Source organism: Antrostomus carolinensis, unplaced genomic scaffold, assembly GCF_000700745.2.
Source record: "Antrostomus carolinensis isolate BGI_N321 unplaced genomic scaffold, ASM70074v2 scaffold4060, whole genome shotgun sequence".
Classification (NCBI taxonomy): domain Eukaryota; kingdom Metazoa; phylum Chordata; class Aves; order Caprimulgiformes; family Caprimulgidae; genus Antrostomus; species Antrostomus carolinensis.
In genome coordinates, this window is record NW_010288944.1 from 2,510 (window position 1) to 20,295 (window position 17,786).

General features: G+C 39.0%; 1 protein-coding gene across 1 annotated transcript in view; it reads left to right on the forward strand.

The window, feature by feature from the left end:
- Positions 1-532: 532 nt before the first annotated feature.
- Positions 533-17,786, forward strand: part of KLHDC1 (kelch domain containing 1) — a gene marked incomplete at its 5' end in the record, with an annotated part of 28,590 nt that continues 11,336 nt past the window's right edge. The window contains 7 exons of the mRNA XM_010168234.1: positions 533-603; positions 3,571-3,688; positions 4,717-4,835; positions 6,645-6,723; positions 7,682-7,765; positions 10,397-10,480; positions 16,901-16,959. Of these exons, the coding sequence (XP_010166536.1) occupies positions 533-603; positions 3,571-3,688; positions 4,717-4,835; positions 6,645-6,723; positions 7,682-7,765; positions 10,397-10,480; positions 16,901-16,959 (614 nt within the window). The remainder of the gene's footprint in view (positions 604-3,570; positions 3,689-4,716; positions 4,836-6,644; positions 6,724-7,681; positions 7,766-10,396; positions 10,481-16,900; positions 16,960-17,786) is intronic.

Consider the following 17,786-nt stretch of genomic DNA (forward strand, 5'->3'; position numbering starts at 1 on the left):
CCTGATACTTGTTCATAGCAGTTGTGTATGTTTCCTAATAACTTTAAATGTTTGCCTGTGCTATTTTCTTATTTTTACCAATTTTTATTAATTTTACCAATTGTATTATATTCATACTGCTTTTTGAATATCAAAACATTTCTCTCCCTACCTCTGATACACCAAACTTATTTTTTTTTTATAATCTTCACAACTTCAAATGAGTGATTGACAATGCTGTGAACAATCAACTGAGCTCAATGACATCAGGAAACGCCTAGCACAGTATTTTTAAAAGCTTCAAAAAATGAAAAGCATCTTTTTTTTTTGAACTTCTGGCATAAAATGTAAAATATTAGCATTATTGAGCTGCCTGTCTCAAATTGTAATGATCAGAACAATAATGCTGGGGTATGACTTATGCTCGGGTAGATTATCTCCTTAAGATTATTCCGTGTTGCTAAGTAACGTGATTTGGTATTTCATGTGAAAACATATGGTGTATAATGCATAATTGATTTAACATTTGCAAATTTGTTTTGTTTTGTTGTAGTCAATTGAAGAAAATGAAGTTTATCTGCCTAATGATGAGCTCTGGATCTATGAAATTGATAGCGGCTTATGGTAAGTTGCATAATTTAATTAATATAGAAAGTTGATCTTTGCATAGATCTTTGCAGTTAGCTGCAGTAAAAAGACTTCAGTTGCTTGAGTTATTGGTCACGTCCTCTGGAGTTTAAATAGCAGATATTTAATGTAAAGAATGAAGAACTGGCATATGTACTTGCAAATTAACTCTAGGAAGCACATTAATTCCTTAAGTATAATTGGGTTTTTTAAGAGAATGTATTAAATGGTTGCTTTAAGGCTCTGTTGTTAAAACAGGTGCACTGTATTTGGGCGTTTTTTTTGGCTTAGTTCTCCCTACATTATAACTTTTATGTTAAAATAAATATTTAAACACTGGCTATTTGCGTTCTTGATCTATTTACAATTGGGTATTTTTTGTTATTACTTAATTGTGTTCTGAGTGTATTTGCATAAATAACTCATAACTAACCAGACCTTGCACATCCCAAGCAGTTTAATCTTTACATTTTATATTTGTTATGTTTACATATCAGATGTGAGGAGAGAGAACAATGCCTCTTTATAAAGTTTTCCAGTGGTTTCTATTACAATAATTGCGTGTGGTCTGGTCAAAGTAGTATCCATTTGGGTTTATTTGGGTTTATATGTGTTTTCTGCCAGCTGTTTTTCTAGTCCCCCACCTGTTTATGTGTTTCTTGCATACTCATATTCAAAGCAATAATTTGGAGGGAAAAGAGGAGGGGGGCTGGGTCAGGAAGGTGACTTGCAGTACGTATGAAGTTCCACATCTGTGCAGCCAAGTCACTGACTTGGCAAACAGCAGTTTGTGTATGATGAGCTGTGAAGTTCTAGCAAGTCTTTTTTCTTTCTTTTTTGTTTTTAACTTTGTACCCTTGTTGAGACTGTGTTTTTCTGTCTGTTTCTTTTGGTGAAAGGGTTGGTTTCCACCCCTGATGTCCCCGTATCAGTTGTATGGGTACAGCTGTTTCTATGGTCACATGGGAAATTAGATCAGGAAACTGATCTGGGTTAAATATAACTTCTTTTTATTTTTTTCAGGGTTATTTTTAACCTGGATCTGTTCTTGGTCTCGTTCAGTTCACAGCCCAGTTGTACACGTAGAGCTGAGCGCACCGCGTGGCACAGGGACAAGCAGGAGTGAGAGAGCAAGAGCAGAGAAGGGGAAGGTGGGCTGGCCTGTGGCAGTGCTGGTGCCAGAACAAGGGTCTTTGGAAGTGGTGCCCTGAGCAGCTGTAACAGGTGCCCTGTTACACATGCCTCATCCACATCTGGTGATTTAACACATAAAAAGCCTTTCTTCTTAATAGCTGCCTCCAGTTCTTTTAGGCTGGGGGAAGGTCAAGCATCAGAACTCAAAGCTGGAAGGATCCTCTTCTTCTGTGTAGCCACCAGTGATAGAAAATGAAGGCATCTGATCCAGATGTGGATGCCTGGAAGAAGGGGATGAATGGAATTGACTGGGACAACAAGTGTGATGTTAGACCTAGCACAGAGAAGAAAAATGAGGCTTTGAAGGTGGGAGGCCATGACTGAGAAGGGAGACTGGGCTAAGGACCCATTTGGAAGGCACAGAGTGAAGTCAGGTGGAGAGCTGAGAAAAGTGAACGGGCATGGCAAGGGAAGGAAACTTCAGCCAGCAACTGTGGGGTGAAAGCAACTGCGATTATAGAACACAAGTGTGCTGAGTTCCCTTGTGGCTGAGGGAACTGGGGGGGTTGAGCCTGGAGAAAAGGAGGCTGAGGGGAGACCTTCTGGCTCTGTCCAAGTCCCTGAAAGGAGGGTGGAGAGAGGTGGGGGTGGGTCTGTTCAACCAAGGCCCAAGGGACAGGACAAGAGGAAATGGGCTCCAGTTGTGCCCAGGGCAGTTGAGATGGGATGTGAGGAAGAATTTCTTTGCTGCAAGGGTTCTGAGGCATTGGAAGGGGTTGCCCAGGGCAGTGGTGGAGTCCCCATCCCTGGAGGGATTGAAGAGTCGTGTAGACACAGTGCTGAGGGACATGGGTTAGTCATAGGGGACTTGTCAGTGTGAGGTTAATGATTGGACTCGATGATCTTAAAGGGCTTTTCCAATCCAGGCCATTCTGTGAGATGTCAGTGGCAAAGCAGGGACAAATAGAGTTGCCAGCACAGAGAGACTGGGGTTTGGCTGCTACATCCACAGAGACTGAAAGTGTGGCAACAAGGTGGGAATCCTAAACAAGCCATGTGTGCTCTGTGTGTGTGTGTGAGAGAGGGAAATGCAGGTTCCCATCTTCTGTAGAAATTTGAGATCCTCAGGGAGCTATTTTCAACGTGGAGTAATGATTCAAAGCTCAGTCTTGGCTTAATGCTCAGCCTGGTGAGTTCGGCAGAAATTGAGTTTTATCAGATAATTGTGTGAAGCTTGAGCTGGTGTGATGTTAGAATTTGCATCACAGGAAGTTACTGGTTTGTAAGTGAGATTAGCAAGGGAAAGACTAGAAACTGCTGCTGCTGAAGAACAAAGAAGTCATTGCTAAAATTGGCATTGTTGAGGTTTTTTAAGTTGTGCTAAATACGGTGCAAAATACACTTTTGGGAGTGGCATATGGGGTGCCAGAATTAGTGAGTACTTCTGACCTTCATTTCTACTCCTGCCTCAGCTTTTCGTTTTTTAAAATAACATCAAATAAAACAACAGCTAAACCATGTTCTCATTTCAGGAGGTTTTGGAGTTAATAGTTATTTCCAGGTTTTGAATAATTAATGTTTCAGCTCTATTAATGCTCTTTTTCACCTTCAGAAGAATGGAGATGCTCCATAAACACGTGCACTCGAAATACACCACAAGAGCCTGACTTCATGTATCAGCTGTAGCTTCAAGTGCTAGTTACGGCCAAAACATTGCAACTGTGTTTTTAGTTTTAAGTATAAAAATGATTAATACATCTGGTTTGGGTTGGTTAATTTTAGCAGGTTTGAAAGCAGCATTACAGACTTAATGTGTGTGCTAAATTGCAGGACGATGCACCTGATGGAAGGAGAGTTGCCTACCTCCATGTCAGGAAGCTGTGGGGCAAGCATTAATGGGAAGCTGTACATTTTTGGTGGATTTGATGATAAAGGATACAGTAATCGGGTATTGTATTCTTTTCTTTCCTAACATATTGTTTTTTGAATGAATAATAATGCTGACATGAATAATAATGTTTTGTCTGATGTACTTTGCATTTGAGTTCAGGAGAAATTTAAGGGAAAGCTTTATTTTTCTAGGAAAAGTATACTTTTAAACTGACAGAAAACTTCAGGTTTTGTTCTAACATTCAACTCTTTTTTATTATTATTTGTTTTATTTTTTTGTTCTAACATTCAACTCTTTTTTTAATTATTTTTTTCATTTCTCACTGAATCATAGGTTCAGAATGAGACCCTTTGTGTGAAACTTTCTGTATTTACTTCTGAAAACTGCCTGTGCTTTCCCAATTTCCCCCACCCCCCTTTTTTTTAAAAAAAAAATCTGGTGGCAGCCACAATTGCAACTGATCTCTGAATATCACTTTTATTTTTGGTCTTTGATAGTGATTACCTTTCTTATATAACCAGGTAATAATTAAAGTTAAAATACAGCTACCAGGTTTTTTTGTAGCTGAAACTGGAGTAGGAAAATAGAGGAAATGAGCTGTTTTTTATCATTTAGTGTGAATGAAGCCAGAATTCAGTCCTGAGTGGAAAATAACTGCACTGGAGCCTGCACTCGGATGTCTGTTCACAACCCCTGCTGATTTTTGTGCAGTTCCTTAGTGATGTTGGGCAGAACTACTGAAAATTCTGCCAGCAGAGTTGAGCTGGGAGCTGTTTGACTCACACAAGTTTTTCAGTTGGCTCTGGAAGGAGCAAGATATTTCAGATCTGGTCTGGCTGAGTGAAGGGAAGGAAACTCAGTGCTCATTCTCATGCTTTAACTGTGTTCTTGTGGCCTGTTGGACTATTCCTATACGTTGCTACATATTGTAAACATCACACTCACTTCCTTAGGGGTTTTCTTGTTTTTTTTCCAAAGGAAGTAGCATATTCTGGGGGAGGTGGGTTGTTCTTTTTGGTGGTGATTTGTGCTGGATTCTTCCAACATCGTTTATACTGAAAATATTGTAATTTTTTTCTTTTAAGCTGTATTATGTTAATTTGCGAACAAAAAATGGAACCTATAGGTGGAAAAAAATTACAAATTTTAAAGGTCAACCTCCTACACCACGTGACAAGCTTTCCTGCTGGGTGTATATGGACAGGTAACACATTAAGAATATTTAATATGTGTTAATTGCAGAGAGGAAGTACTAGAAAGTGAAGAGACACAGGTTTGGGATTCATGAAACTCTTTAATTCTTAGCTTGACTTGCTGTGGGATTTTGTGTAACTCTCCTAACAACTTTCTACCAGAGTTTTCTCACGTGTGAGCTGAATTAAGGGTAAGTATAAACCCATTTTAGGAGGGGGTTGGGAAATGTAGTGAAAGTTTCTGGAATGCTTTGAGACTTTAGATTGTGCATCTGTTACTTATGGTTTTAATTTTAACACCTTTTAAAAATCAGGATAAAAATGACGTTGGTTTTATTTGTTGCATTATGTAAGCATTCAATTATTACCTGCAATAAAATATATTTAGTGTGTTTTCAAGGATTTCAGTAGCATACAAATACTGACAGTTACAAAGACATTTCAGTGAGTATGAGAACCAAGTCAGCCTGGTTATTTGTGTCCTAAAAGCTGCTGAGTATATTTAGAAAAAATACTTGGCTAAAAATAAATATTGTACTTATTTATATAAGTAAATTATATAATTTATAAAATAAATTATATATATTAAATGTAATAAATATTTATTATATTCAGATTTTGTGTTTTATTATGGAAAGTTTCCCAGTATTGTGGCATATCTGGTCACAGATGTCAGTGATTTGTTGTAAAAGTTACTGTAAACAAGTAAGAATGTGATATCCAGTGCAGACTATAAGGTGTGAATGATTTATCTGTTTCTGGACTCCACATCTAGAGAGGTTTTGTGTAAATATATAATGCCTCTCAGTACTATATTTTGGTTTTGTAATTCTGATTCTAATTGTAATTCATATGTGTCATATGAAATGACAATATAAGTTCTCTTTAGCTATCAACAAGATTATTCAAAACTAAATTTATCTGTTTAGGGTATCATGTAATCCACATACTGAGAGAATTACCTGTTTTAGGAGGCAGAGTGTAACCTTGTCATTGAACAGAAGTATTTGGGGACGAGCTATGCACCTTTTCAGAAGAGTATTTGCAGATCAGGATGTTGTGGTGTGTTGCACAATGCTTTCAGTAACTCTGTTTCCCTAGGAATGTCAATCTGGAATGACCTTCACCATCCCATCATTTCCTAAATTGCCTTCTCCCAAGATCACTAACAACTATACCAAATATCCTCAAATGTTGAAGTTAAACAAAACTTTAGGAACCATTACTTATGGATGGCCATTTCATGGGTGGAATATTAGGCTGGGAGGTGTGTAACGATACTTGCAATGCAATATATTCAGTAGTGATTAGTTGAAAGAATCTCTTTATGAGCTAGAGAAAGATTTTTGTGGGTCACAGGCAGCCTGTGGGCTGAACCTTGGGAACATTTGTTGTGAAAAGACGTAGACAGAAATACAGCAGGAGCACAGGAATTTCAACAGAAGAGGGTAGCAGTTCTAGCAGGAGCATTTCACTGCCTTGTGTGTTATGTGTTATTTTGAGACTCGTGTCTGAAAATGTGACTGTGATCAATGAGCTTGTGGATGGAGGAACAGAGAGTAGGGATTCTGAGGTATCTTCAATCTCCTTCCTTGCTTGTGGTGTGGATTTCTGTCAGGCTGGTTGAGGAGCTTAACTATTACCTTCATCTCAGTAAGGTTTGCTGTGTAATTAGGTGCAATATGAAATATTTTAAGTTGTTTATATTATTCATAGTACAGTAGGTAAACCAAAACTTGAGATTAATAATTACAGCTTATTCACTCAAATGTTATTTACAAAACAGCTAACTGAACTATATTTTGTTGTTGTTCTTTTAGGTTAATATACTTCGGTGGCTATGGCTGTCGGAAGCATAATGAGCTGAGTGATTGTTTTGATGTCCACGATGCATTTTGGGTAAGAGATTCGTCACAATTCAGAATGATTTGTCCTTTCTGATTGCCAAAACATCATCTTTTATTCTATACTCTGTAAATATGAAAATCTATCTGATTTTTCTTTTAATTTGTAGCAGCAGCAGCAGAAATGCAAATTAGAATCTTCTACTTAAGATTGGAAATTTCAGATATTGCATGTTGGGAGCAGTGGGTGTTCAGCATATTCCAAGTACCCAGTGCTGGGCTTTGAGTGCAGTGAAACCAAATGCTGTCAGAGCAGGAACAAAGGCAGCATTTTAAATCTGAAGACATATTTTAAATATGAAACTGCCAGAAAATTTTAGAGTTTATTTCCTTGAAATAACAATAGGGAATTTGTAGCTTCACAAGCCTAAGCTGGCAAGTACTTTCAGTTAATTTCTGTAATTTGTTAACCAGAGTAAATGTCATTATTTTAAGATGCCTGGATTAGCTGGTTTCCTATAATGATTTTGTACAGTTAATAGAAAGGAGGAGACTGATTTGAGTATTTAGTGACAGGAATTAATAAGAAACAGATAGATATTCAAGGCAGTAGAGATCCTTACATCAAATGTTAAATATTGACTTACAGAAATGTATTACTTTGTACAATCTATTTCTTTCTCAGCATGTTACACTAAAAATTAGAAGGTAGAATTTGTCTATTGCAGTGACTCATGTTGGAGCCCAAAGCCCATTTTTGAAAGTGTCATCAGCCCTAACGTTCCTGAATGCTGTTGACCTTCAACTAGACCTGAGCTGCTGCATCATTACTAAAAATATTAATATGTTAATATTTTTAACATATTAATAAAAATATGTTTCTTTTAATAAAATTCTATATTTTAGTTTATTTTCATTTTTGATAGATCACTTCTGGCTTTCTATCTGTTAATAAGCACAAAGATTTTAAAATAAAATATACTTATTTTAATTTTTTTTAACTTCTTTTTTAGGAAGGACAGATATTCTGGGGATGGCATAATGATGTTCATGTTTTTGACACAACCACACAAACTTGGTCTCAACCAGCAATTAGAGTGAGTGTTTTTCAGTCTTGTCTTCTGACACAATTGTGATCTTACTGCATTTTGAATAGTTATTGTGTTCTAGAAATTGATGTTGGGACGAGTAATTTAAATATGCTTAGTATTGCTCAGGCTTATAACATTAAATAGGAGGACACTCAGTGCCTCTGAAATGTGGAAAATTTGGAACTGATAGGAATTTTTTTCCCCACAGGATGTTACTAGACTGGTGGTTTTGCTATTTCTGATGCAAAAAATATCACAAGCTTCAGAGAGGTGTTGGAAATGTGGATACAGTATTCTGTATCTAGGGCATAGCCTTGAGATAAAGCTTTGTATTAAAGCTTTAACACAACTATTGGGATATAAAATTACTGTCAGCACTCCATTACTGGAAAGACAAGACACTGGAATACTCCAGAAAACCATTTAGTGTAGGAATAGCAGAGTGGGGCTGAGGAACGAGGTGTGGAAGTGTTTCAGTGGCTCCTCACAAAGCAATCCTGGGTCCTGCAGAAAGGGATTGTGGCAGTGATACCAACCTTGGGTGACCTTGTAGGCCCTGCCAAGGGCTTTGGATCTGGAGAAGTTTCATGGCTGGAGCACAACCATTAACCCCAGCCAGCTCTGTATTCATCATCTGCCACACCTGGCAAAGACCTTCTGGAATGAAGCAAAGCTCTTTGGGTGGTAGAAACACAGGGATGGTTTTTATGGTGCCAAACTGAAGTTAACAAACCCCCTTTGTCTGAACTGTTTCGATAGGAAGCCATTTGGGTGACTGTATCTGTGTATAATTTATAATAACTTATAGATTACCTATCACAGATAACTGAGGGTTGACCACATGAAAGATGAAGGTCTGCCAGGAGATTTCTTCTTTTCCCCTGCCTCCCCCTTGTCACAAAGCTGATAGGTCAGTGGGAAGGACGGTGTATATTGATGCAGCCCCGTATCCTGGGCTGCACCCAGAGCAGCGTGGGCAGCAGGTCGAGGGAGGTGATTCTCCCCCTCTACTCCGCTCTTGTAAGGCCCCACCTGGAATACTGCGTCCAGTTCTGGAGCCCCCAACACAAGAGAGACCTGGAGCAGCTGGAACAAGTCCAGAGGAGGCCACCAGGATGATGCGAGGGCTGGAGCAGCTCTGCTGTGAGGACAGGCTGAGAGAGTTGGGGCTGTTCAGCCTGGAGAAGAGAAGGCTCCGGGGAGATCTTATAGCGGCCTCCCAGGACCTGAAGGGGCTCCAGGAAGGGTGGGGAAGGACTTTTCATAAGGGCAATTAATGACAAAACAAGGGGAAAGGGGTTTAAACTGAAAGAGGGGAGGTTTAGATTAGATATTAGGAAGAAGTTCTTCACTGTGAGGGTGGTCAGACACTGGAACAGGTTGCCCAAGGAAGTTGTGGCTGCTCCTCCTTGGAAGTGTTGAAGGCCAGGTTGGATGAGGCTTTGAGCAACCTGGTCTAGTGGAAGGTGTCCCTGCTGCTGGCAGGGGGGTTGGAACTGGATGAGCTTTAAGGTCCCTTCCAACCCAAACCATTCTATGGTTCTATATTGGGCTGAAAGAACAATAATGGTCTGGAAATCTAGACTTCTTGGTTCACCATTCAGCTTTCACAGACTTAAAGAAGGGAAGGGGAGAGACAGTAAACTTGCTGTATTGCTCATTTAGGCCATTTAGGCCAGTTGTATTGCTCATTTAGTTGTTCTTTGTGAGGTAAAGATAAATGTTTAGTATGGGAGGGTTACACACTCGTTATTTTGAGCACAGTGTGTATGGAGTTGCTGAATTCCCTTCAGGAGTTAATGTCAAAAAATCTTTTGAACAATTATCTCCCAGTCATGCTGTATTTTTAGAATAAACAGATCAGATATTCTTTGGCAAATATGTTATTTTAATAGTCTTCCAAAGGAGCAAGTTTACTCACTTTCCCAGTGAAATAGTAATACACACATTTCTATTTATTGATATTAATATGATAGTGTACTATAAAGGTTCATAAAATCCTGGTGATTTTACATAATAACTCAGTAGAAGTACTGTATTGCAATGACTGTCTGACACTATTTTATAGTCTCTATAGAATGTTCTCAAATTCCTATGAAACTAAATGGAAAAAATGAAATTACCATTGCAAAGTAAAAGCCAATTTTGCTGTCTTTATTTCTGATTTACATAGGGAAGACTTTTTGACAAGTGGCTATTGGATATAACATCAAATGTTAAGATCTGATTTCCAGAGATTTTAGTACCAGTTCCTGATGTTTTGTACTTTGGAAAGATAAAGCTGCACAGGGGATATCAGCAATATCTGATGTGTCATTGTAATTTTATGCTTGGAAATTAAAGATAAATTAATTGAATTTCACTTAAGTAAAGCATTGATAAATCAGACCAAGAGGGAATATATTAAATATTAGCTACTGAGGGAACTCACTTAAAAACTGTCCTTGGCAAGTGTGTCTGTCTTTTAATGTCTGTGGAGTCTTGGACATGACTACAAATTATTTCCTTTCAAAGTTGCAGTTCTGTCAGCATTCTGATGCATCTTGGCCTCACTTTTGCAGTCTCTGTGATCTTGACTTGCCACTATCCTTGGCTTGGCTGATGATGTTCTGAAGGTTCTTCTTTTGGTTCTTCTAGGGTGGAGATCCACCTCAGCCTCGAGCAGCTCATACGTGTGCTGTGCTGGGAAATAAAGGTTACATCTTTGGAGGACGAGTGCTGGTTAGTGTTTAATTAAAACATTTTATTGGCAGTAATATTATTTTCTTTGCAGTTACTTTTTTATAGAAAATTATTTTATAGTAGAAAAAAACAAAAATCCCAACTGTCTTTGGCCTAACCTGTATCTTAGGGGGATTGAATCCAGGATGCTGCTTTTTATCCCCCTCTACATTACAAGAAGAGCCTGTCGTTCTGTTTGTAGTGTTAATGATGAAGCATACATTGTCCCAAAAAGGGAAAACATGCAGAAAGGGAAATGCAGATGTTTCTAAATCAACAAAAATGGTTGATGTGTGCGTTAGCCTCTGTAGGAGATGGTTTTTGAGTGGAACAAAGGCAAGCCTGCTGATAGACCAGGTTTAAATAAATGATGAGATGCTAGCATTCTGTGCTTGCTACAGCTCAGCAGATTTATACACCAAACCTGCTGGCTTTTTTCTTTTTCCCTCCATTTCACTTAGTGAAATGCTAGCAAGTAGTAAATATAACTGAGTTTTAGCTTGTGCTTCCTCTCCCCTGCTAAAGAAAGAGGAAATGTGTAAGAGCAGTCAGTTACTCGCATACACACCTCTCATACCCTGGTGTTTACCTTCTGGGAAAGTGAAGTTCAGAATAGCTGTGGGGATTAAGGAATTTTTAGATTTACAATTGCAACACGTGGTTCTGAAAGGTAGGAAATAACAGATTGCAGTTTTATAATTTAAACTTTTGTCAGTTTTTTGACTGAAATACAGATGTCTGAAAGAGCAGCACGTGATTCTAATGTCTGGATACAAAGCTACCGGTCTCTGTACGCTCAGGCTGGTACAGGATGCTGCAGGATGTTATCTGCTAGCACAGGCCACTGCAGGCACAGGCCATTCCAGTCCAGTTAAGCCTCTTCTTTGCTCTCTGAATGTCAATTTTGCAGTCTCAGTCTTTGCCTTTAGTGTGCTCTGTGCCCTTGATAACAGAATACGTGCAGCATACCGTAGAGATTGCTGTTAACAGCTTTATTCTGTGCATCCAATATAAGCTCTTTCCTGCAAGAGTAAGGCTTATATTTGCTTTCCTGATAGTTGATCCAAGACTGTACTATTTAATACACTGTGGGAGGATCTTAAATCTGTTGTCCCTTAGGTAATAGTCAAAGGCAGCGTTAAGAGCTGTCTGTACAGGATGCATATTTAAAGCAAGGCTAGATTCTTGCTAATCTTAACTCTTTGTAGCTCTTAACTTAAAAAAAAAAAGTCATAGGCATCATCCCCCTGCTTATCTGTACTCAACAAACCTGAAACCACCACTGGTAGGCAAGGAAATACTAAAACCTGTCAGCAACACACTTAATTTTTATAGTACTAGTCAGAGATTTTCTCTTCAGTTCTCTGCTGAAGCATTAATGTAAGAATTTACACCTGAGGCAGCAGTCCATTAAAGGAAACAGATTCCTGTGTTACATCTAGAAATAAGGATGGTAGTAGGTAGTCTTAACTAATGCAGGCTCCCCTATGGTTTGTACATTGTGAGGATAGTTTCTTTATGGGCTGGAAGGTGTACCACCTCTTTTTGTAACTTTTTAAACTGCAAAAGCATAGGGAAAATAATAGAAGCATAGGGAAGACTTTTTATAAGGGCAGTTAATGACAGAACAAGGGGAAATGGGTTTAAACTGAAAGAGGGGAGGTTTAGATTAGATATTAGGAAGAAATTCTTTACTGTGAGGGTGGTGAGACAGTGTCCCAGGTTGGCCAGAGAAGCTGTGGCTGCTCCTCCCTGGAAGTGTTGAAGGCCAGGTTGGATGAGGCTTTGAGCAACCTGGTCTAGTGGAAGGTGTCCCTGCTGCTGGCAGGGGGGTTGGAACTGGATGAGCTTTAAGGTCCTTCCAACCCAAACCATTCTATGATTCTATGATATTTTTCAAGGACTCTGTATAAGCTGGAGTTTATCAGGAATGTGAGAAACAGTTTCTACAAGGCAAGTAAAAAAACCTCCTAATTTAAGTTACTGTGTACTCTTCCATAGTTTTTTTTTTTTAAGTTTTTAGCTCCTTTTACCTACAGCTAATTTAGAGCCTTTAATCATATTTAGCTAGAAGATGAGACTCGATGCTTTCTGTCTCTGCTACTGTGAAAAGTAACAGTGAAGAAGCTTTTGAAAGCCCTCAGTGCTGTGTTTCTATAGTTTTGTTAGATGAAAGAGAAGGAATTAACTGTTGGTTGGAAATGCCCTATAAGGAACACATGCCAACTTCATCTTGGAAAGCTGCCATAACCTAAACCCTGTATTCTCACAAGTACTTGCAAATAAAACAGTGGAAAATTGCACTTTGTTCCCTATCCCCTGTTTTTCATGCTGTAGAAGCTGTACTCTGACACAGTGTTCTTCTCAGGGAAAGTCTACAGTTCTGTTACAAAATGGCTTACTCCTGCTTGCTCAGACAGAAACCAGACCTACAGACCAAGGCAGGTTCAGAATGGCCACAGAATGTCCAGCCAGTTTTTCAGTTTGCATCTCCTCCCACAGCTGCAGGAAAAGTTTTTAACCAAGTAACTTTTCAGAGCAATCAGAAAGGAAAGTAACCACAATGAATCCTGTTTATTCTTGCCAATCTGCATTGTGTGACCTTTCATGATCTCTGGAATTGTTGCTAAAGCCCCACCTCTGACTGAGATCAGAGAACTGCACACAGTAGCTTCCAGAGCTGTAAGTTTGGACAAACTTAATTTGCAAATTAAAATATAAAGGGATATTAGAAGAGATATTGAAAAAGTATCTAGTCTTACTTGAATCTTGTGTGTCAGGGTAAGCCATGCCAGGCTAAGTGAGCCCTGTGCCTCTGCTATGGACTTGCTCTTTGGTGTCTGCTGTATAAATGAACTCTTGCTAACCACAGCTGAACTGAATCCTGCTCCTCATTTAGCAACCCTGCAGACATGAGAGGGAAAGAAACCTAGATGTGTAAAAGTAAATGTGCAGCTCGAGACCTTCTGAACCCTTCCTCAACCTTCAGAGCCTTGCTCCCTCTGGCTTTTTGTTAGCAAGGGCTGTCTCTGTGTGCTGCAGAGCTCTTCACACCAGAAACAGAACAGCACTGAGTTTTGTGTCCAGGCTAGTTAGGGTTGCTGCACTGTGCCTGTTGCTTTGTAACTCAAGCTAGGATTCTCATGCAGCCTCTGCAAGTGAAATTATTGATAAACTGGAGCTCACCTGTCATTCCTCCACTGTGCTGTTGCACCATTAGATGTGCCCTAAGAGGACATGCCCTCTTTAACTCTGACTATTTGACTACAGGATTCAGAAGTACAAGAAGGCTCTGATCTGAAGAGGTTTTTCTCTTCCTTGGGTAGCATCAGCTTTCTTAATAACCATTTGCAAAATTTCAGGGAAACCGCTTGGGAACAATGTCAGAGAAGAGTGAAATTTTGGAAAGCTATATTTAATTTTGTAGGAGAGCAGCAAGTGTAATTTTCACCTTAGTGATTATTATTGATTGACTTTCTATCCTAGAAATAAATGGAAGGAAACTTAGAAAGGTTAGGGAACATTCAGTGGGGCTTGAGGAATTAATGTAAATCATGAAACAGAAAGGAAAGCTAAAGACATCAAAAAAACACGACATTTCCTGACAACAGGAGTAACTCTTCCCCAAAGGATGAAGTCTTGCTTTTCTCCATAAATTAAGGAGCAAATACGGGGTTGCTCTGCGCCTCCTTCTCCTTCTAGTTCACCATAATACAAATCTTCCCAGGGAAAAGGCTCTACAAGGAACCAGAAAGGGCCAGGAAGTGTCATGAGGCTTCTCCTATTCATCTTTCTGGGAGGAAAGGGCACCTTTTTCCAAACTTGGAGCTAGAACTGGTAAAAGAAGATGATGATGATGATGATGATCAAAATCAATTGTACCAGGAATCATTTGAAAACAGGCTCAGAAGTATTATGTGGACTCTGTTCCTGCAGGTAAGCCCCTGAAAACAAAAAAAACAAAACAGAAATGGGAGAAAGTGGGAAGAAAAGGAGAGTTAGTCCAGGAGCTGATGCAAGTCTCATGTTTGATTTAAGTGGAAAGTTTTCATGTAAAGAATGATGAAGTAATGAAACAGTCTTTCCAGCAACTCCTCACACATCTGATGCCTTAATGTATGCATGTTTATATTTTCTGTTACCCTTTCTGTCAGTGAAGATCAGAAGATAAATTGAACTGCAGTCCTTCTCTTAACCAAGATTTGAGCTGTAAGAGCTGTCTGATGGTAAATCTCAGAATGGAGAGCTGCACAGAGCTGACTGTAACAGCAGCCAGCTGTAAATATGTCACCCTTAATGCCTTTCATCATGCTAGAAAGCTAATCCTGAGACAAAGCAGATCCTGCTTAATGTTTACTGGGCTGCAAAGAAATGAACATGCCAGAGATAAGTAGGATGTCTAAGGAGTCCTTGTAGCTCAAAGGGAAATGCAAACCCTCTTATGAGGCTTGATGCTTTTAAGCCAATTAAGAATCATTTTAGGATTATCAGCTAAGTGATTAAATATAGTAGGCAGCATTTAGAAATACAGGAGAAACTGCAAGAGAAGTTTGCATATGTCAAGTGATGATTCTGTAACCTGTGTGCTTTAGTTTCCCAAAACAAGGGTCGGGTCACGAGGCATTTTCGTTTGTTAAAGCTGTGTTAAAGGACTGAACCTTAGGCGTACGTGTCCAACTGATGCTGTGTTTTGAATTCAAAATGAGGTTGATGTAATTAATGCATCTGTCAATCTGTTGAATCATGAGAATTTAAAGATTATAATACATTGATTTCCCAGGGACCAAGAAACAGAAAACTGCTCCATCTTCTGCCTAATGCCTAGGAAAGGAAAGTCAGCGAGGAGGTCTTGAACGGGATCTTCTTGAAACCTTATTTTCCAACAAAACAGCAACTTTCTTTCTTCCCTTTCTTTAAGAGATGTCCTCTGTACCAAACTGTTATTCCAAGATGTTTAAATATTTTTAGTTCTAGAGGGCAGGATGTTGCTTTTTCCCCACCCAAATGTCTAGCTGTGTTACAGGTACAGCAGAAGATACTCAGTAAATTGCATTTTGCTTTCTGCTTGTATAATTTGTTCCTCATCCCCTTTCAAAGCCACCTGAAGGAGCAGGAAACTGAATAGACTTGTCATGCCAGACAGATCTGTTCCACTAGCTGTCAGTTGGACCACACTGTATTGTCACAGTCACCCTCTTGCGGGGATGAAGTTTCTCAGGCAGTGCACAAAAGCCCTCTCATACTGCTTTTCTTTAACCTGTTGGCCTCTCTAAAGGCATTTCCAAAATGCTAGTTAACATTCTCTTCCCTGAGACAGAAAAGGGCTAGCATGTACTTGATCAGAGGCCACAGCTATCCTGAAAAACCTTGCTGATTCCTGAAATACTCTGAGAGACTTTCAGTAGCTCTGATGGACAGGTTTGGAAGTCTCAGACTCACTAGCTGGCTGAGTTCTCAGGGGTAAAACTACTCCTGTTCTGACTTAAAGGACAAGTCTAGTTTCTGCCTCAAAGGATCTGCAAGCTGGAGAAAGGCTTATTCTAATAGATCTATGGACTACCCTAGGAGAAAAGAAATTGTAAGGTAAGGCAAGATATATTTCCCTATTTCTCAGATATTGTTTTGTAGTACCTAGCAGAATCACAGATATCACTCAGGCGTCCTGCAAGCTGTTGAAAATATTGCTACAATCTAAAGCAAATAAATTCTGTCTTATATCCTCCACCACCCCCTTTATGTTCCTAAGGCAATTACTTCGTCTCAAAACACAGGTAGATATGCAAGTGTATTGATTTCCCATTGTTCTCATTGATACATCTTATTATTTTGATGGCAAATGCTAAGGGGTCATAAAACCTTGTTGTTGCTAGTAATAACTTTGTGAAAGGGTTTGCCTTCTTGAAAAGAGAAAAAAACACAGATGTGAGGAACTTTTTATGGGATGTCAAGTACTGAGTACAGTACCTACTTGATTATTTCAAGGAATAAGTGACCAGGCAGGAGGGTGCATAGTTCTGATCAGAACACAAAGGAAAATCATGAGAGGAAATGACAATGTATTTTGTCTTCTGCAGTTACCTACTGTGAATGCGATGGATGAAAATTGAATACATTGGCAGGATCTGAATATCACAGAGTTCTTCACTATTAAACTGTTATTAAAAGCTAAAATTGGCCCCATACTGTTGTTGCATTACTGTAAATACTCCAAACAGGTAGTTTTCTGAGAGTTGCATGAGTTTATTGAGAAGAAATGCTTTTCATCTGCCACATAACACACACTTGTTTTAAGGCATCTGGGTACAGTTTTCTTCAAAATATTGTTACTTGGAATATTCTGTCCTGGGAAGGCCTTGCTGAAATATTTTGCTTATTGTTTGCTTAATAGAACTCAACTGGGATTTTATTTATTTGTTTTAGCAAACTAGAATGAATGATTTGCACTGCCTGAATTTAGACACTTGGACTTGGTCTGGAAGGTAGGTTTCTCTCTCTAACACTTTGAAGTTGAACGTATCAGATTGAAACATACTGTTAAAATAGTTCTAGTGCTAATTTTTTAGCTTTTCCAAGAGGAGAATGGGAGTTTGGGGACTATTTTAACAGCTGTTAGATTGTGATTTCAATTTAATTTAATTTGATAGTGGTTACTAAGCTTTTTCTGTTCCGCACCAAAGCGTTGATGATGCTATTTTAAGCACAGCATGTAGTGATTTAATATCCTCATTTTCAAGATGGGTACATTTATCCATATGGAATTTTAGTTTTGATATCTTCTTGAATACTGTTTTTACTGTCTATATTTGGCTCATTATGGTACAGATTGAGGAAAGATCTTCCCCCCCACCCCAAGATAAGCATCTTAACCATTTTTTAAAAAATCAAGTAAAAGCATGACCTAAATATTTCAATTTTAAGCTAAATCAGGTATTGGCATACTTCCTAAGATTGTTTCTTTACATACAGCATTTATGATAGTGCCTACTACATGTGTAGAATCAGTGGATATATTAGATAGACAAACCAGGAGATAAACAGTAACTGATGGGTGATAACCACTGTTCTGTTCCTATTCACCAGGTAACCTAATAGTCATTTCATAAAAGACCATGAAACACACCTTTCCTGAGTATGTGTCAGTACTGATCCTGCTCCAGGGCTTCATGTGCTTCATGCACCTGTGATTGGCACCTTTAATCACCTGTGAGCGCCGATCTGATCCTGCACCAAGTGTGTTCTTCTGCCCTCTGAGCCGAGAGCGAAGCAAGGGGTAGAAACAATCCTCCATCCATTCCTTCTTCCTGCT